The sequence below is a fragment of the Sitodiplosis mosellana genome, unplaced genomic scaffold, assembly GCF_009176505.1.
Source record: "Sitodiplosis mosellana isolate CC-2019 unplaced genomic scaffold, AAFC_SMos_1.0 Smas_scaffold_6226, whole genome shotgun sequence".
NCBI classification, from domain to species: Eukaryota; Metazoa; Arthropoda; class Insecta; order Diptera; family Cecidomyiidae; genus Sitodiplosis; species Sitodiplosis mosellana.
This window is the reverse complement of record NW_022601467.1, coordinates 2231305-2248744: the sequence shown is the minus strand read 5'-3', so window position 1 is coordinate 2248744 and position 17440 is coordinate 2231305. Positions and strand designations below refer to the sequence as shown.

Genomic DNA, 17440 nt, shown 5'->3' with positions numbered 1-17440 from the left:
ATACTATAACGATGCTAGCGAAAAATGTTCAAATAAACAAACGAGAAGAAAATACAGATTTTTTTCGCTGCATAAACAATGTTCCTATAGATGATCTTACATACAAAATTTGTATACATTCATTTGCAACGATGCTGATAACGAAGTTTTTTTATACTTGAAACGTGCAACGATTCGCGTTATGCACACACTAATTTCGGTAGAATGTGCTGAAAAGGGAGAAAATAAAACCGAAATCTCTGACAGCGCAAACGATATGCTATAAATTACGCTTTATTATTTGTCTGATTTTGCAGAAAAAGCAAAACGCAAACGCTGCGAACTCAATCGGTCGGCACTATTAAATCTGTATACAAACGAAAGTCGATTAAGTAGAACTGCAGCAGTGTAGCATTTTAGCATCGACGAACACGCGTTTCAAATGTATTGGCAAGGAACGTCGATCGAACGAAAATCAGAAGAAGAAAAATCAAGACACGAAAGGCCATGATGTAATGTAAAACGATAGAATTGAAAGTGAGTTCGCGTGTATGTGTGGATGTGTGTATGTGTGTATATGTGTATGCACGTATTGTGAGCTATACGAATGCATACCCTCGCTGAGCTCTGTGTACCGACAATACATTCACATCAGTTTGCTGTGTTTGCATTGGGTCGGAAAGAAGCATCTGTCATATCGTATAACACAAAACACTTTGTTCAATGAAACCAACAACACTGGAGTTCATTCAATTCGCGCTCTCATTATTATTTTCATCATAAATTTCAAATCCATTAACACTAGTGACAATTAAAGTAAATAGTTTTTTTTTTTTTACTTGAAAAAGTGCTTCAAATTTCTAATTTCCATTTTCGAACAAAATCGTCTAGTTTTTTTCCTAATTGACTCAGTATTATCAAGCGTGACGAACATTTTAAATCATACTAAAAGAACATTTTGAAACGGCAGCGTAATAAAAAAAAAACATCGACGTGAACAGTTAGTTCGTGAAATAAAAAGTCGTATTGCACGAATATGAGCCAACCGCGTGGTAAAGGTGGCAATCCAGGCCGAAATGGAAAACCAGCGGTAAACTACTCTTTTTTTTATTGGTTTCCATTTGATTGAAGTGCCATCACAGTTTTTATTTGGAATGTCAAAATATTGTAAATTTTTTCAAAAGATATTTTTTTCTCACAAATGTGTAAATATAAAATAGAATCAAGGTGGAAACGCTTGGGGAAATCAAGGAAGGGGCGATGGAAGACCGCAAAATCAACGTCCACAAGGCAACCAAAATCAAGCGCCACCGAATTTTGCCGATCCAAATGCATTTGGTCCACCACTTGGTGGACGAGCACGGCCAAATCGTAATCCAGGTTAGAAATTCATGTGTGCACATTTTATACTCATTCCAAGTGCTTGGACTTTAATTTTAAAGTCCGAAGTCAACATTTTCTTAGCACATGTTTTTCGGAATTTATCGTTGGCATGAAAATTGTTTGGATAGACTTCATAAATTAACAAAAATTTTGACTACGGACTTCAAAATTAACAACTGAAGAAATTCTGCCAACACAACACAACTCATTATGATTCTAATACAAATATTGATATCAGTTGAGCGCTCTGCATTTATCGTTCCATTTCATTTGAATTCAGATTTTTTTTTTCAACAACAAATTCTTTCGTTTTTAATCACTTTTGTACTTAACAAATTACTTAGCAGTATTCAAAATATAAATCATTATATTCTATGATTTGCTTGAGATGAAAATTTTGAAGTAGTCATAAAATTTTGACGAACAATAAAAAAAAAACGACAATATTTTGTAGTCAAAGAGAAATAGAAAAACAACCAAAGCCATAGATTACCATACGTCACGACAAAGTAGGCATTTGCATTTAACTCAACAGACACATGCGTTTTTCAGTTTGCGTTCTATAAAACAACTCATTCATCTTTTTCATAAGACTGTATAGGAAAATGTGTGCTATTCAAACATGTGTTTTCCGATGGCTGGACATCTCAGCATTTCGTAAGCTACAGATATATCCGAGCATATCGACGACGCATACTGTATAATACAGTGGCGTGTGTTTCTACGTGCAGCCGCAACGACTCGACCGAAGTGTGTTCAGTTGATGTGGCTGCACGCAGCAACAACATACACATTCCAGTTGAGTCGTTGCGGCTGCACGTAGCAACACATGCCACTGTATTATACAGTATGCGTCGTCGATATGCTAGGATATATTCGTAGCTTACGAAATTCTGAGATGCTCAGCCATCGGAAAACACATGTTTGGTGCTATTCACTGTGTCCTTTCTGCAATGTAAATACATTACTTAACTCTCAATTGAACCGTTTCAAATTTAGATGCGGCGGCATCAGCTTCTCGTGCACCACCAGCATCGACTTCTCGTGGTCCACCACCATCCGTCTCACAGCCACAACAACCAAGTGGAAACACTCAAGGTGAGTAAAAAAAATCTTCTACTGGAATGTAGAATGACACAATCTCAATAAATATTCTTTAAAAATTCAATTTAATTTCATGTTTTATTTTTATTTGTGAATTAGCCGTAAAACCGTCGGCATGGGGTCAAAGCAAGAAATCCGGTGAAACTGATTCGAGTGGATCGTCAACAAAGCCTCAATCAGGTAAAACATTTTCCTCATACGTTCTAAAAACCGATTACAAATTTCATTTCCAATGTTAGTTGAAAAGACCCGTGTTGGGGCACCGAGAGGTGCGATTCGTGGCGATCGATCGGAACAAAGTCTAGCTTTGGTTGAAACAAAACCAGGTCACGTTGCGTCGAAGAAAGGAAATAGTGGACGTGTGTTCAACGTGAAGGCGAATTATTTTGCGCTCAACTCGAAAATCAAGTGGCAAGTGTTCCACTATCACGTGGAGTTCACGCCAGAGGTGGAAAATCCGGCATTCAAAAATCTCTTGCTCGCTCAACAAAGACCACGAATTGGAAATTTTCTATATGATCGTGGATCAAGTATTTTCACTGTTCGCCAGCTTGAAAGCGAACGATTCGAGATAAGCACTCGGGATCGCGATCAAAACGAAATTTTGATTAAGTTTTCGAGAGTCGGCTTGATTTCACCGCTTGAAATGCGGTTCATCCAATTGTTAAATATTATTATGAAGAAAGCGTTCAAAGAGCTCAATTTGCAACGCGTTTCACGCGACTATTTCGATGCGGATGCCCGGGTAAGTTTAGTAAATCACAAGATAAAAGTGGATGAACATTTTCAATTTTTCTGAAGAAAATATTAAGACGAGATAATTTTTTCATAATCCATGTTATTTATTCATTTCTGCTCATTAGATCGTTATCAGACAGCATAACATTGAACTCTGGCCAGGCTATACAACATCGATTCGCCAACATGAAAAAAATCTCTTGATGATGGCAGAAATCAAGCATAAATTGATGCGAACGGAAACATTGCTGGATGTTCTGCGACGATGCTACACCAACAATCGTAACAATTATCAGCAAGCGTTCCAACAAGAAGTGTTGGGCATGATCGTACTTACTCGGTACAACAACAAAACTTACCGCATTTCCGATGTCATCTTTGATGTGACACCAGCGGCAACATTTGACACACGCGACGGTCCGAAATCTTACATCGATTACTACAAGACCGTAAGTATCTCGTCTGTCTGTCTCCTCGATCGAAAAATAGAAAAAAATATTTCTTCATTTTCAATTTATTATTTGATTGAAACCCTTAAAATTCATTCACAGAAACATGGTCTGCAGATCACAGATCCAGGCCAGCCTCTCCTGCGATCTACCCCCACTGAACGAGATATCCGTGGAGCAAGAGGTCGCGAAGAAGAAGCTCGCCCAATAAATTTGATTCCAGAGCTGTGTACTCCAACCGGATACACTGATGAAATGCGTCGAAATTTCAATTTGATGAAAGACGTTGCCATTCACACTCGAGTCGGGCCAGGTCAAAGGATTCAAAAGTTGATTGCATTCAATAATCGTCTGCAGAGCACTCCGACTAGTATTGCATGCCTTCGTGACTGGGACTTGGATTTGGATCGGGATTTAGTTGATGTGCCAGCTCGTCAATTGCCAGCGGAGGAGATTCAATTGGGCCAAAATGCAAAGTAAGTTTTAGTTCGTTCTGCTTCAATTTTATTGGTTTAAAATGTGAAAATAACGAAATATTGATATGATTGACAGAGTTCGAGCTGATCACCAAGCGTCGTGGACAAATGCGTTGCAGGGCCGCAATTCGATGTTCAGTTCCGAAAGGTTGGCTGATAAGCAATGGGCAGTAGTTGTGCCACAAAGTTTACAACGAGATGGACAGGCATTCATTCAATGTCTTCGTGATGTGTCGAATGGAATGGCGTTCCAAGTTGGCGAGCCGCAAATGTGAGTATATTGCATACAATACAGTTGGAATATATTGGAATATTTTCAAATGGATGAATGTCACTTACAGAGTCAATGTGCCGGACGATCGGGCTACTACGTTGAGCAATGTGTTGGAACAAATTTGCAATCAGAACAAGAAGATGATTGTAATTATGGTTAGCAACAACCAAGCTGATCGTTACAGCATCATTAAAAAGGTTTGCAGTGTACGCCATGCCGTTCCATCGCAAGTGGTCACTCGACGTGTCATGGATTCGCGTGATATGCGCAAAATGCGATCGGTTGCAACAAAAGTGGCCATTCAAATCAACTCGAAAATTGGCGGAATGCCATGGGCCGTTGATGTTAAGTTAAGCAATTGCATGTTCATTGGCTACGATGTTTGCCATGATACACGTGATCGATCTCGTTCATTTGGTGCTGTGGTCGCAACCATGGATATGCGCCGATCAACCAAATTTTTCAGTGCGGTTTCAGCCCATCAGAATGGTGAAGAGCTGTCGAACAATTTGTCTTTGAATGTTGTGGCTGCATTACGACAATATCGCGCTATACATAAAACGCTTCCCGATCGTATCCTATTCTATCGGGATGGAGTTGGTGAAGGTCAAACCAATTATGTTTATCAGCACGAGCTGCAGAATTTGCTTAACAATTTGAAGCAATTCTATGGTGAACAACCAGTAAAGTTGGCATTTGTCATCGTATCAAAGCGCATTAATACAAAGTTCTTCGCAACAAGCGGCCAGGGTACTAACAATGTACCAGCGGGAACAGTGGTTGATGATATCGTCACTTTACCCGAACGGTAATATCGAGAATTTAAGTAAAATGTTGAATGATTTATATAACAACAATTTGGGTTTTCTTTTCTTATCAGGTACGATTTCTTCTTAGTATCACAAGCGGTCAACCAAGGCACTGCAACACCAACAAACTACAATGTCATCTATGACACGTTCGGTTTGCCGCCCGACAAGCTACAAATGATGACCTTTAAAATGTGCCATCTTTACGTAAGTTAACACCTTTTATCCAAACCAATTGGAATATAATGAATTCATTATTTTTGTTCTATCATTTCAGTACAACTGGTCTGGAACAACCCGAGTACCGGCTGTCTGCCAATACGCTCACAAATTGGCATTCTTGGTTGGCAACTTTTTGCATCAAGCCCCAGCCAATGAACTATCTCAGTACCTTTACTTCCTTTAAAGTGAGAAATCACGATGAAGATGGTCGTCGCATTGAAACGCTTCTTTGGACTGACACTAATATAACCATTTACGGAAGAAGACGTACTCTTCCAAGAAAAAAAAACACATTTTTACAATCAACATTTTTAAACACAAGCTTTGTGAGCAAAGCCATTATTTTTTTAATCTTTTTTCATACAAACAATTTTTTTTTTCTTTCAAAAAAGTCATGAGACAAAACGAAGTATTAAACGATAATCACCTAACTGAAGCATGTTGAAAAAAATATGGTCAATTTAACAGACGTATCGAGACAAATCTGATTGAATACATATTTTGCATGACACACTTTTTTTTTAAAAGAATACCCAAATTTCACAAGAAAATACCATTTTTCTCATTGAACAAAGACAGATTTATTTTAATAACCAGTGGCATGAACTGGATTTTTTTAAAGTTTTAAATCAAATATTTCGAGTTGACTCTCAACAAAATATATTTTTATTATAAAAGTAAAAACAATTTTTGAATAAAACGTTAAATGTATTGTGTTTTCTTTTTTTCGAGGGGAAGGAGAAAATTCAATTTGTATCCATTTGAAGAGAAAATCACTATAATCACGATTTTTTTTGTGCTGACATAGTCATTGTTCTGTGGGATCCTCCAAATTCACTTTGTTCTATCTATTCCCAATCGATTTCAGTTACCTCAAAAATATTCGATATTCGATGACGGTGCAATGTAAAAACTTTTTTTTCTGACCATAAATCGAATGAAGAGATGAAGGTGTTGGTTTAAAAATCTAATTTTTATTCATTTGTTGAATTTGAAATGACATTATAATACAGGGAATTCTACTCATTTTTCTTTAATTGTTCGTACATTTTTTTAAATCATTAAATATGTTCAAATATTTTCACAATAACAACAGAAAGGGAATCGAATAAAATTTCTGGATATTTTGATAGTAAATTATTTCACATATATTTCACAATCCCAATTAACGAGCGCCCATATCCTCTGGATTGAACATACCCTGCAAGGAAAAACAAAGTAACGTTATTAGTTATTTATTTGCAGTGGAATCGCGTGATGTATTAGATAAAAACCTTGGCACGTCGCAAAATTGAATCTTTAGATGCATCGTATGGATGGTCCTTTGATGGAATCTCCAAAACAGCTGGCAATGGTGATGTATGCGCATCGATCACATGACGAATCAATTCAGCATAGCTTTGGTTTATCAGAATAATATCGATGTCATCACGTTTAATAAAACGCTTGAAGCACTCCTCAATCTCGCCAATTGGTGTATCTACACGGGGGAAATGAGAAAAGTTCAATTAATGACCACACCTTGTCATGTGCACCAAAAACATCTATTCGTTTGAAATGATTCTCTTGTCCTTACTTTTGTCGACAACCATAAAGTTGGGATGACGATTTTTATTGATTTCACCAACACCTCCCAATAAAAAACCAACGCAAGTATCTTCATCTCCAATAACAGAGATAAGTTTTCCTTTTACAGCCGAATGCAATGCCATTTTTGAGATTTTATTTCGATTTTCTGCGAATTTATCGTGTCAAACAAATTGAGTTCGAACTATCGTGTATGTTTTTCTTTTATCACAATTACAATTTTCAAAACTGTCACCTGACTAACGTCGTGATGAGCTACACAATTGAAGCAAACACTGTGAATGAAGCGAGACAAATAGATAGTATTGCCATATATGTTTGTTTCAGATTCCCCTATCGATCGACCATGGAACATTGAAAGCTAAAACTGTCAAAAAAAATTCTAACCTCACAAAACAAAATTTTGTAAACAAACGTATCATACGCATTCATCTATTGCTGAATTGAAAATTGCTCATTATTCTCATCACAATGAATCCCTTAACGTGAGTAAAATAACAATCTAATGAGATATATTTTCACATTTTCCACCGATATTTTGATAATTTATTTTCTTGTGTGTTTTTCTTCCAACAGAAATATGAAAAATGTCACCAAACTCAGTGAACTTGAGTTGACGCGAGGCGGTAAATCGTCATGGCACGACCAATACAAAAATAGCGCTTGGATCTTTGTCGGAGGATTGCCTTATGATTTAACCGAAGGAGATATTATTTGTGTATTTTCACAGTACGGTGAAATAGTCAACATAAATTTGGTACGAGATAAGGCGACGGGCAAACAAAAGGGCTTCTGTTTCATTTGCTATGAGGACCAACGATCAACAGTATTAGCTGTTGACAACTTGAATGGTGTTAAAGTGAGTTTTTACCATGAAATGATGAACAATTTAAAGTCGTCTCATTCGATGGCACTAAAAAAAAATATGAATCTTCACAGATATTGGGTAAATCACTTCGAGTGGATCATGTGAATGACTATAAACCGCCAAAAGATAATGACAAACTGGATGATGAAACACGACAATTGCACGAGGAGGGATGTGCACCGAAGTTACAGTTGCCACCAAGTCAAATAAAACGAGAGGAGTCAAAAGACGAAATTATCGGTGGAGTACGATTGCCCATGCGATTGCCAATCAGAGATGTCAAACTAGAAAAAGACTCTACGAAAAAGGTACAATCATTGCATTCAGAAGTACTAACCGATTTTAATTTAAATTATGTTTACGAAAATTTTCATTTCCAGGAGAAGAAAGAGAAGAAATATAAAAAGGAGAAAAAATTGAAAAAAGAAAAGAAAGAAAAGAAAAGTAAAAAGAGTAAAAAGAAGAAACGCTCTTCATCATCTAGCCGAAGCTCATCATCTGATTCGGACAGTTCAGATTCGGAACGCAGACGAAAAAAATCATCGCGACGTTGATTATTTCGTCCTTCATTATTTAATTTTATCTTATTTTATGAAAAACAAAAATACCATATCATCAGCCAATACGAAAATGATGTGTGGTCCTTCTTCGGCTACCGCAATGATTAGCATTTTCAATTGTAACATTGATAATGTTTCGTTGTCGTTATCGTTTAAAGAGAAGATCACCACCAAATGACAAATAAAATGTTATTTTAACGAAACACATTGAATTGTACGTTCTCCAAGCAATCGGCTGCATTTAAACGATTTCGTTTACTATTTCTTTCACCCAAAGTCAAATGAACTCTTTCAGTTTTCGAGTGCTATTATACAAACGATTTATATGTTTGTATTCGATCACAGCATTGCACTGGTAACTTCTCTCATCTTGCCCATTAAATTCACACCTTTTTACTTATTTTAAGTGTAAGATGACGTTTTTACCGGTCGATGGTGTGGTGACGGCGTTTTGTATGCGGTAGCAGCGATAACGATAAGATTAATATCAAATATTCACTCATCAAATGGGCCACTGAGTTCAAGCATAAGAAATAGTATCTATATGAAATAACAGGGACAAAAACCAGGTTTGATTCACACACAAATCAGGATGTGAATTGGATTATTCAACTTGAAGTAGATGTTTTCTGCCGTAGCGCTCAAAAATGCGTTGAACAATTTTTCGTGTAGAAAAAAAATAGTACTTTGTTGAAATGCTAAGAAATTACGATAGCTTTAAACCGTTTCCAGCCAAAGGGATATTGCAACTTTTTTGACCAGAAAAAACGCCATCTTACGTCGTGCCCGTAAATTATTTTACTGTACATTTAGATGGTAGAGCTTGAACAAAAGTTCGACACTATGCATAAACTTGAAAGAGCTTGATAAACTTGATGCAATACATATATTTTATGGTCGCTGCAATACCCCTATGTTTCCAGCGTTGAAAAAATTAAAAATAGAATGTTTGTTACATACGGAATTGCATTGTTTCAGGCGAACAATTCCACAATTGGAATGGTTTTACTTATGCTCGCCAAATGTAACAGACGACATTGTTTTCGATTTTTTGTCGTTAAATCCTCAATTGCAACGTTTGAATTTGAATTGCAGCAAATTAACTCCATTGATATTAAAAGCCATGTGTGATAATTCAAGAAATCTTGTAGAATTTTGTCTTACATCAAAATACGTCTACGTGATAAAAATCCGAATATCGCTTCATCTTATCGATTGTTAACCATAAAGACATTAAAATATGTCGAGTTCAGAATATTTCCTCAAAAAAATTGCTTCAATGGGGTGAAATTATAAAGACGCAAACTGCATTAGAGTCAATCGAGATGCTTTGCTATGACGACGATTTTATTGATGAACCCCTTCCAATATTAGAAATTAAGAATTTATTGAGATATGGTAAAAACCTATCAAAATTTAAATTTCACGTTGCACAATTAGAAACCAATTTAGAAAGCTATGAATCAGTTTTGTGTTTGGTCGAAAATCGTATACGAACCAAAATCATAGTTGTGAGTGATTAGAACTTCGATACGTAAGGCTGGATAATCCATGTATACGTTTACATATTCTACCTTAATGAACAACATGTCTGATCCAAAGAATGGAATTTTGAATTTTCAGAAGATCCTAATTTAAAGAAAAATGATCGGGTTATTTTTTACGAATAAAATACAGCGGAGATTCAAAACATAATTCTGATTTACTGGGTATTTGCACGTCATCATACTGGATCGCAAATGGTGTACAAATTGGAGTTACATAATAGTTGTTAAGAATTGAAGTCGACATTTGGAGTGGGTATTTGAGCTGAACCTGCGAAATAGCTGAAACTGAATTTAGTGTGGCGATTTTTACTGCTGAATAATCAATAAACGTGAAGAATCGGAATTTTTGTACATTAAAAAAACAAACAGAAACAAAATCACTTTTGAATAAAGTTGGTGGTAATAGGCTTTGCAGCGATTCTCTTTATTAGCGTCCTTTAGACGTAAATTATAATTGACACACTCCATTGCGAAATTCGCTGCAATTCAATATTTTGTTAAAATATATATTGTGATTGTGATCAGAGAATTCAAAAATACATATACAACTTTCATTCCTAAATAAATCGATTCTTAATTTTAAGATGATCTCTCTTTAGTTTAAATCTGTTCATTTTTACATCTGTTTTACAATTACTTGTACTGTAGACTTAAATTTCTCAGATTTAAAAAAAAAAAAACAAATTAAGTAATAAATGAAACGAAAACAACTACGATAAAAAAAAAACGTGATGATGGGAATTCTAATTATCTGACCTTAGCACTTGTTGCATGTCACATACATTGAAACAAATGATTGAGAAATTTGTGAGAAATATGAACAATTGTTTGCTTGCTGATTTAATTAAACATAATTTCAGAAGATAAAAAAATATTTTTAGACTCGAACTATTCCAATATGATTCGACACAGAGATTCAAAATCGAAGCGTGTACTATCATTACTATTGTCTTTTGATGCAGTGATCGATTTCAATATCCAATACAAATGAGTATCAGTTTCGGCGACTGTGTTAATTGCTCTTGTCATAAAACATTCAAATCTGGTTAATCACATTCTTCTTTGGCAGATAGCAAGAATTTTTGACAGAAAATCGTCACATTGTCTAAAAAAAAACGAAAAACAAACGCATTAAAATCCCGTCGAATTGTTGAGAGAGTTTTGTTGTTGACTTACCGATGGCATCTTGAACGAATTTCGGTTTGTTCTTCCAAACAACGCCAAAATAATAGACTGGGATGCCAGCAACGGTAATCAAAATGCCCATGGAAACTTCGTACGGAGCAACCTGTACAATAACGACAACAACAACAAAAGAGCATATCAGTAAATTGCTATTTGTTAAAAATCAATGCTAATTAACTCACATAGCATGGAACGACCATTAAAAATGCACTGATTATAGTGAATGCGATTGGTATGATGAGTGGCAACTGAAAAATTGAAGAGAAAAAAAATGTTAAAATCGTTTTTTTTTTAAATGTTTGGTCATCCTGCATCAAGACATACTTTGATTGGTCGATTCATGTTCGGTCGCTTATATCGGAAATACAACACCGACGACACTGAAAGCATAATGAAGAATGATTCCACAATCATACTGTACGTTATCAGTACATGGACATCGCTAATTATCAGCATGAACAGTGATAAAATACACTGCAATTTAAATTTAAATCGATTAGAGAAATATGAACAAGGAATTGGAAAAAAATAATTTCGAAGATTTCTCACCAGAAAAACAAGCGATGGCACTGGTGTGAATGTTTTAACATTGATGTGTGACAGCAAAGACGGCATATGACCGTTTCGAGCACCGACAAAGCACATTCGAGATGATGCCATAATGTGCACGCAAAGGCCACCAAACGCTGAAATGGCCACCATCAGTGGAATCACCCAGGCACCATATGTCAACAATTTATTTCCAAATGTCACGGCGATAGCGTTCGAGGCAAGCATTTCGTTTCTTGATAAAACTGCCAAATATGCCATATTTGCCAGAACATAGATTGCCGTCACCAATGGCAATGATATGTAAATAGCACGAGGTAGATTTTTGTACGGTTCTCTCAATTCTTCCGTCATAAAGTTCAAGTAATTCCTTAAAAATGGAAAACCGTTTTAATTTTGTCCACTAAAACCAAAAAACTATTCAATAATAATTATTTGAAAAAATGAACTCACCATCCGGCATACGAGAAAATTCCCGAATAAAATGCAATCGATAGTTTTCCCGGATCGGTTTCTGTATTTGCAAACGGCTTATCGAAATTTTGCATGTTTCCTATTGATTAAAATGAAATTGGATTGAATTAATGGAGAAAAAAAAAAAAAAAAGAAATTTATTTTCAAGGCGCACATTTGAAATTCGTCTAATTCAAAATTGAGTTAAAAAATGTACAATTATTCAAGGTCTTACCCATTGACATGTAGATTACCCCAACAATGATGACAATAACGAGTGCCGCAATTTTGGTGAACATAAAGACATTCTGAAGCTTTGTTGTGAACTTTACATCATAGCAATTGATGAATGTGAGGAAACCTGAAATCCGTTGAAATAATTTCAATTGTCGCATGATGTAACGGAAATGTAATATTCGAATAGTTTCAATTTCAAAGTCGAAACTCACAAATAGTTGCGGCAGCTAAAAGTTGTGCTGCTTCCACTGGAACATCACAATCTTCAAAGAATGGCTGGAGTACATAGTTTGAAAAGGTTAATCCCATGATAGCGTTCGTCGTCGGTCTGAAATGATTGAAAATATTGCTCAATAACGAATCTAGCATCAATGTTATGCTAGAAGTCGTGAATTGGGTAACTCACACAAAAATGAATAAAGCATCCCATAAATAGAGAAAAGCGGGAAATCCGCCGTATGCCTCGTTTATATATGCATAATCACCGCCTGAAATTGGAAGTGCTGTTCCCAATTCAGCATAACAAAGTGCGCCGATCATCGACAGAAAACCGCAGATCACCCAAATAATCAGCGATGTTCCGACCGCATTTACTTCCTTGATAACACCCTTTGGTGACACAAAAATTCCTATCAAATGTTAAATGAAAGAATCATTTAAATTAAGCCCAGATACCAGAACATTTAATTCTTTTTGGGACAAATTTGCCTCACCTGATCCAAAAATGATGCCCAAAATGATTGCTGTGCCTTCAACTAATCCTAATTGCTTCTTCATTTTAACTTTTCCATTGTCCGCACTATCTAAATCTGTGGCTGGCACCACCTCACTCGATGGACTCACCAATGGTGCCTCAGTCGGTGATTGTAAATTATTTGCTGTCGGCATATTTGCTTTTTTTTAATATCCTATCCACTGTTGTCTGTATATCTGTGAAATAGAGAGGAAAAGGGTTAGTTACACAATTCATGATAAAACACCTGTATTAAGGCTCTTATTTTATATCCATAATAGTATTTATAATTATCGTTATAACAGTTTTCAACTAATTGCTGCCTTGATACAAGTAATTTTTGGCAAAATGATGACATCGTTTGTGTTTAGGATATTTGTGCAAATGAAAACCGCTCGACAAAAACGGGAAATAAAAATATGTTTTAATTACAAGTACGAAGGAAAACAAGCCAAGATGATGAATGTACGAAAAATGTGGAAGGGTTCATGATCAATCAATTAGATTTCATTAAAACAGTAGATCAATTTGATATTGTCGTTCTCTGTTTATTCGCTAACTCTTTGCACTGTAATATTCCATGCACGTTTTATTCATCAAACATGTGTCTTTGCACGCGAATGATGCTCATGTTGTGCCACTGTAATTTAAGAGACGAACACAAAGCGTATCAATGGCAATGTATGCATGGCTTTCTTCAAATTTCTCTTCTGCTCTGTACTGTATGCATTTGCTTTATGAGCGGAATATTTTGAGAACTAACTGAGTGAACGAGTGTGTTTGTGTATTGAATCAATAATTGAAATAACCCTTTTCATTTGCATCAAAATAAATGCACGAACAATGAAAACTGGCTGATTCAATTTGTTGAATTTCCAAGTGAAGCAACAATACAAGAATTTTGTGAATCAAGATGAGATCAAATCTCTCGTCTACTACCTGTCAGTTGTTGTACGGCTTTTGTTTTTCTCTCTCTCTCTCTCTATATATATATTTTTCAAAATAAAGTTTTGTTCCATTTGATTAGTGATGGGTTGGTTCAATTTAAATGACCCACGCACACCACATAAAACACCAAACAATGGCTTCGTTTCAAATTTCAATACTGCATTAAATATGCCTGTCTCAGGTGGAACAAAAAGTAGAGCCCCGTTTTTTGTCGATTTGGTTTGCTGAAGTAGATAATACCTAATGAATGCGGATTATCTGATACAGAGTATTGGATATTGGTTGATCATGATTTGACGACTCGTAACGGGAATATTGTTATTGAAAAGAAACATCCAAAAATTAAGTTCGATAATCAGAAAGCAAACAGTTGAGTTATTCCGTGCGTTCTGAACCCAAGTTTACTTGTGCATACATCGGTATGAGTTCGCTCAATAATACTCATTACAATTGGTGCAAATTCGTAAAACAGATAAAGAATTCAGTATCACAGAAAAAAGCTGAACACGAACGGAGAATAATTCTGAATTGATATTTATTTCAATGACAATTTATGCGAACATTCCATTCACGATTCACAAAGGTTAAAAAATTCAATTCGAAATAAATGCGCCTTTTACACACGAGAGAAACACTTCATTTAATTGGAATTGAGTGTGTTTGTTTGCGTGCATGCAAAATGCGTTCTTGCATTTGCTACCGATGATTTTGACCTAAATCAACTCTCTTTTTTCAGAAAAAAGTAATTTCATTTATCAAAGAACAATGAAGAATGAAACCAATTAAGCACAATATGACGGAAATGTTGGTGAGAGTCGAAGTAACTTTATGTTCCATTCAATACTTCATTGATTCGAAGCAAGATTTGGTGAAAATATGGTTCTTCAAGAATGTTCCGAAGAAAGTGTTTTTAAACATTTAAAAGCATGCACTTTCACATAAATATTCTGTAGCTTGGTCTTTGGGCCTGACACATTCAAATCTTTATCGCACCAAAATACCAAATTTCAACATAGACTATTTTGAGTGTAACCGAGCAAAAAAGAAAACACTATATGGATGTTAAGATTTTTCATCATCCGATTCGCATGAAATATATTGTTAGCTCAGCAACAGGTATATTCGGTTGATTTTCATGTACCAACTTTTTATATCCAAACAATGCGTTTCATAGACAAAACAAAATGATGTTTATCAATATCAGCGATAATAAGAGAAAAGCACCGGTTTATTGACAGACATTTGAAATTTAATACTGATTGGATAAATAGTCTGACGATACTTGGCAACGTTACGCATTGCGTATTGCAGGCGTCCGATAATTTCGCATGAATTGTTTCGATTATTTTCATATTTTGTTTTTTTCTTCCAACGAATGTTTTATGTTTTGTCTACACTCGAAAATAACTCTATTTTTACTGTAAATACGCTTTTTTCCACACACTGCACACATTTTCCTTCAAGAACATTAGCTCAAACATTAAGTCACATTATGTTTTTTTTAAACTATCTGTCCCTAATCACATTCCTTGGTTAAAAAAATGTGCTTCAAAATATCACTCGATTTAAAAAAAACTGTACTAGAACAATTTGCAACGGCAAAAGATGACTATACTATTAATGATCTACATATGCCGATCCATGAATTTTCAGAATTTTTATCAATGTTTTACCTCTGTGTAGTTGTCTAACAAACTTCTAAATTTAAAAAAATGTGGATTGACGATAGAAACACGAATTGATCACTTTAATTACATATTCACCGCTGAATTTGGTTGAAAAATTGGTTTGCGTGATGGTATTGTTTATTAGTGGCTTTTCTCTATTGTACTGTTCAACCAAAACTACGCGGAGCGATTATTTGAGCTGTATGTTTTTTTTTTCTACTGGTTACATTTCTCTACTGGTCGCATTCTAACAACAATCCCATTCATATAAATGAATGTTCGGCATAACAAAGTGACGAATTGTGAATAGAACACAAACGACGAGAAGAATTGAAAAGTCTGCCTCAACACATGCAAAGCGTATTGCCGTTCGTATGTGAACCATTTTTGGTCTACGCACACACACACACTCACAGTCACGGCAACGTGCATGCACATTTGGAAGCATAGAACGAGAAAGAAAGGAAGAGAGATAGAGAAGAGAAACCGTATAGCACACGGCATCTGAAATACACGCGGTAATGTGACGGACAGCAAGCAGATGCGATACTTTGGTAATATTGTACGTGCGGTGAGAAGGAACCAACTGATGAAATCGTCAAGACTTCTTACACGTTTTTTTTTTCACAAACTCTTGCCACTTTAATCATCAAAATAAATCAGCATTTTCGTCGAATCGTCAGCAAATGATCATTTAAATAAGGCACATCAATTTCACCATTAAAAAACATTTTCACAAATCAATAGTCCGTTTGCACGGATAAAAGCACATTACTTTAAATGTTATTCCAATAGAAAGCCGATTTGTTTTTTTCTTCGCTCAACCAAATGCGAATGATGATATTTTTGCGTGGGAAATGTATGTATTTTCAGTTGGAGATAATGATTTGTTTAATTGCATTATTTATGGATAGAAACATCAAAATCAATGGCCAACGATCACAATTTATTTTATGCACCAGATTCAAATGTTTCTTTCAAAATGTGTTTTCTTCCTTCAATTCTAAATCGAACTGTAAATTGTGTTTTTTCATTAAACTGCGCCGTGTAATACATCTTTCTAATGAAATTAATTAAATGTGATGTGTGCCAGGAAAACTCACACGCTTCTAATGTGCTACAATACATAACAAACACAATTATAACGAAGAAACAAAAAATAAACCGAACACTATTTTTCGAACCCATACAATCTATACATAATACCTACCGAAGTATGATAGCATTAATAGTTTGAGAAAAACCAAATTAAATGAACGATTTTCAATTGGAATTTCGGATGGAAATCGATTTTGTAACCATTTAATGAACCGCCAAATGTTTAATTCAAACTATTCGATTATTTGTTGATCGGCATTCTCACTCTTATTTTTGAATTGGAAATTATGACCTGATTTTACAGTACGCACCACATTTCACGGCTACGTCTATTCGGTAAATAAAAAACATAACCTGAAACTTTGAAAACCAGAACCTTTTAACTCGTGGTGTCGGCTCCGTAAATCGTAATTTTCGATATAGAAATTGTATCGATAGGTATATACAGTGCGGTTGCATGGATTGCGTGTACCACCCGCCCGTTCGTCATGAGTAACACACAGTAATTTTATGCGAGAACATTTAGCAAATGCGTCGAACGATATGCGCAGTAGCAAATAAAACCATTTGAATG

At 35.4% G+C, this 17440-nt stretch overlaps 4 protein-coding genes across 6 annotated transcripts; 2 read left to right on the top strand and 2 right to left on the bottom strand.

The window, feature by feature from the left end:
* The first annotated feature begins 291 nt into the window (after positions 1-291).
* Positions 292-6141, top strand: LOC129578515 (piwi-like protein Siwi). Its single transcript, XM_055467227.1, has 11 exons — positions 292-1069; positions 1200-1359; positions 2362-2460; positions 2566-2646; positions 2706-3211; positions 3330-3653; positions 3756-4129; positions 4206-4400; positions 4471-5211; positions 5284-5419; positions 5490-6141. The coding sequence occupies exons 1-11, from the start codon at positions 1016-1018 to the stop codon at positions 5616-5618; spliced, it is 2799 nt and encodes a 932-aa protein (XP_055323202.1). The 5' UTR covers positions 292-1015; the 3' UTR covers positions 5619-6141.
* Positions 6142-6388: 247 nt separating this feature from the next.
* On the bottom strand, positions 6389-15981 carry LOC129578522 (V-type proton ATPase subunit F). 2 transcript variants are annotated; one of them, XM_055467248.1, is made up of 4 exons: positions 15970-15981; positions 7011-7207; positions 6709-6914; positions 6389-6635 (listed from the first exon to the last, which is right to left on the bottom strand). In XM_055467248.1, exons 2-4 carry the CDS (start codon positions 7144-7146, stop codon positions 6600-6602), a joined length of 378 nt encoding a protein of 125 aa, XP_055323223.1. In that variant the 5' UTR covers positions 7147-7207; positions 15970-15981; the 3' UTR covers positions 6389-6599. The 2 variants fall into 2 exon arrangements, with proteins under 2 accessions (XP_055323223.1, XP_055323222.1); XM_055467247.1 differs by lacking the exon at positions 15970-15981 and having other exon boundaries at positions 7011-7295.
* LOC129578521 (RNA-binding motif protein, X-linked 2) lies at positions 7359-8652 on the top strand. The gene is made up of 4 exons (XM_055467246.1): positions 7359-7506; positions 7598-7880; positions 7961-8197; positions 8270-8652. The coding sequence occupies exons 1-4, from the start codon at positions 7493-7495 to the stop codon at positions 8441-8443; spliced, it is 708 nt and encodes a 235-aa protein (XP_055323221.1). The 5' UTR covers positions 7359-7492; the 3' UTR covers positions 8444-8652.
* On the bottom strand, positions 10378-17370 carry LOC129578516 (Y+L amino acid transporter 2). 2 transcript variants are annotated; one of them, XM_055467229.1, is made up of 11 exons: positions 16979-17370; positions 13134-13350; positions 12827-13049; positions 12633-12748; positions 12419-12544; positions 12184-12283; positions 11731-12100; positions 11506-11655; positions 11364-11429; positions 11173-11284; positions 10378-11101 (listed from the first exon to the last, which is right to left on the bottom strand). In XM_055467229.1, exons 2-11 carry the CDS (start codon positions 13306-13308, stop codon positions 11043-11045), a joined length of 1497 nt encoding a protein of 498 aa, XP_055323204.1. In that variant the 5' UTR covers positions 13309-13350; positions 16979-17370; the 3' UTR covers positions 10378-11042. The 2 variants fall into 2 exon arrangements, with proteins under 2 accessions (XP_055323204.1, XP_055323203.1); XM_055467228.1 differs by lacking the exon at positions 16979-17370 and adding an exon at positions 15775-16894.
* Between the last annotated feature and the right edge of the window lie 70 nt (positions 17371-17440).